Here is a 1,353-nt window from a genome sequence, read left to right as displayed (position 1 = left end):
AAAAAAAAATTATGAACAAGACTGTATTGTGTATTTAGTTTGTACCTTAAAATATTGCATAATGTTATTTCTGATCTCCCTACAGGTGAAAAGATAGATTTTCTGTCATTTTTCTGATCAGAGGCGTTTTTCTGACCAGACATGACATTCCTGTCATCTTCCTGGAACAGAAAACTAAAGTAAAAATCCAAGTGCTTAGCCTGTACCACTCTTTCTTCCCCCAGGGGCCTTTCTCTTTCCTTTTCTCCCTTTGACCAAGATCCAGGGAGGGAGTCAGGCCCCAGAAGCCCCCAGCTGAACACCGGGGCTTGGAGGTAGCGGACCTGGGCTTGAAAAGAGAGGCAAGTTTGCCCCAACCGCTGACCCGGGGAAAGTGGGAGGAGAGCCCAGAGGCTGGCAGCCGGCCGGCCGTGGGAGGGCGAGCCGGGAGAGCACCTCCCTGCCTGCCTCACCTCGAAGCACTGCCCGTCCCGTCCCTAGCCGCTAATCCGGAGCGACAAAGCAAAAATCTCACGTGTGCTCTGTCGCAACTCGAGCTCGCAGCCACAGCCCCGCGCTGCTGGGCTCCGAAGCCCGATTTCCTCGCGGCCCCCTCGGACTTCCGTCCGTCCGGGCTCGCTGCTGCAAAGCAGGGCTGAGCTCGGGCTCCGGCGCAGCAAGAGCGCCCGGGGCGCGCCCGGAGCAGGGAGACTCACCGGGGGGTCAGGTCCCAGGACCCCGCTGCCATCTTCCCGCCCGGCCCGCCGGGGCCTGGGACGGTGGCCTTGGATCCCTCGGCGTCCCTGCCTGGGTCCGCGGGGGCTGCCAGGCGGAGCAGGAAGTCGGCGTCCGCCAGCGAGGGCTGACTGGTGAGCGGGGCTCCGCCCCGGTGGGGAAAACAGAAGTGAAAGTATTTATTCAACCTCCTCCTACTGTCAGCGGCAGGGGCCAAGGCAGAGCGGTCTGGGTCCCTGCTGGGCCAGAACCCCGAGACGACTTCGCAATCTCATTCCTCGGACCCGACCTCGTCCAGCTGTCAGTAGGGTGCAGCCCAGTGGCCTTCGAAAACATGGGGAAGGAGGTTTCTATCCTCCCTCGACTGCAGCCCTTTCCCTACAGATCCCAGGAGGCTGCGGACGCCTCTTTTGCAGCGGGCAGGCAGGGTCACCGTCCCTCCGGGCTCTGTCGTGTCTCTGACTTGGGAGGGCAGAGGTGCCCGCGAGCTAAGCCTCTCTTTGGCACAGTGGCCCTCTGCTGGTGTTCTTGGGGCACAGTGACCCAGGCAGGCCTGGCACACGCTACACCAGCCTGCTCTCATGTCCCCCCTCTCTCTCCTCCCTGCACACGCGGGAAAGGAGCCCTTGGCTTTGATCT

General features: G+C 61.0%; 1 protein-coding gene across 1 annotated transcript in view; it reads right to left on the bottom strand.

The window, feature by feature from the left end:
- Sp100 (SP100 nuclear antigen) overlaps window positions 1–1,093 on the bottom strand; it is a 94,508-nt gene extending 93,415 nt beyond the window's left edge. The window contains exon 1 of the mRNA XM_023722059.1: window positions 696–1,093. Within this exon, the coding sequence (XP_023577827.1) occupies window positions 696–727 (32 nt within the window). The 5' untranslated portion in view covers window positions 728–1,093. The remainder of the gene's footprint in view (window positions 1–695) is intronic.
- Between the last annotated feature and the right edge of the window lie 260 nt (window positions 1,094–1,353).

Source organism: Octodon degus, unplaced genomic scaffold (assembly GCF_000260255.1).
Source record: "Octodon degus isolate 3935 unplaced genomic scaffold, OctDeg1.0 scaffold00089, whole genome shotgun sequence".
Lineage (NCBI taxonomy): Eukaryota > Metazoa > Chordata > Mammalia > Rodentia > Octodontidae > Octodon > Octodon degus.
The sequence above is the reverse complement of the archived record's forward strand: the minus strand, read 5'-3'. Positions and strand labels throughout refer to the sequence as shown.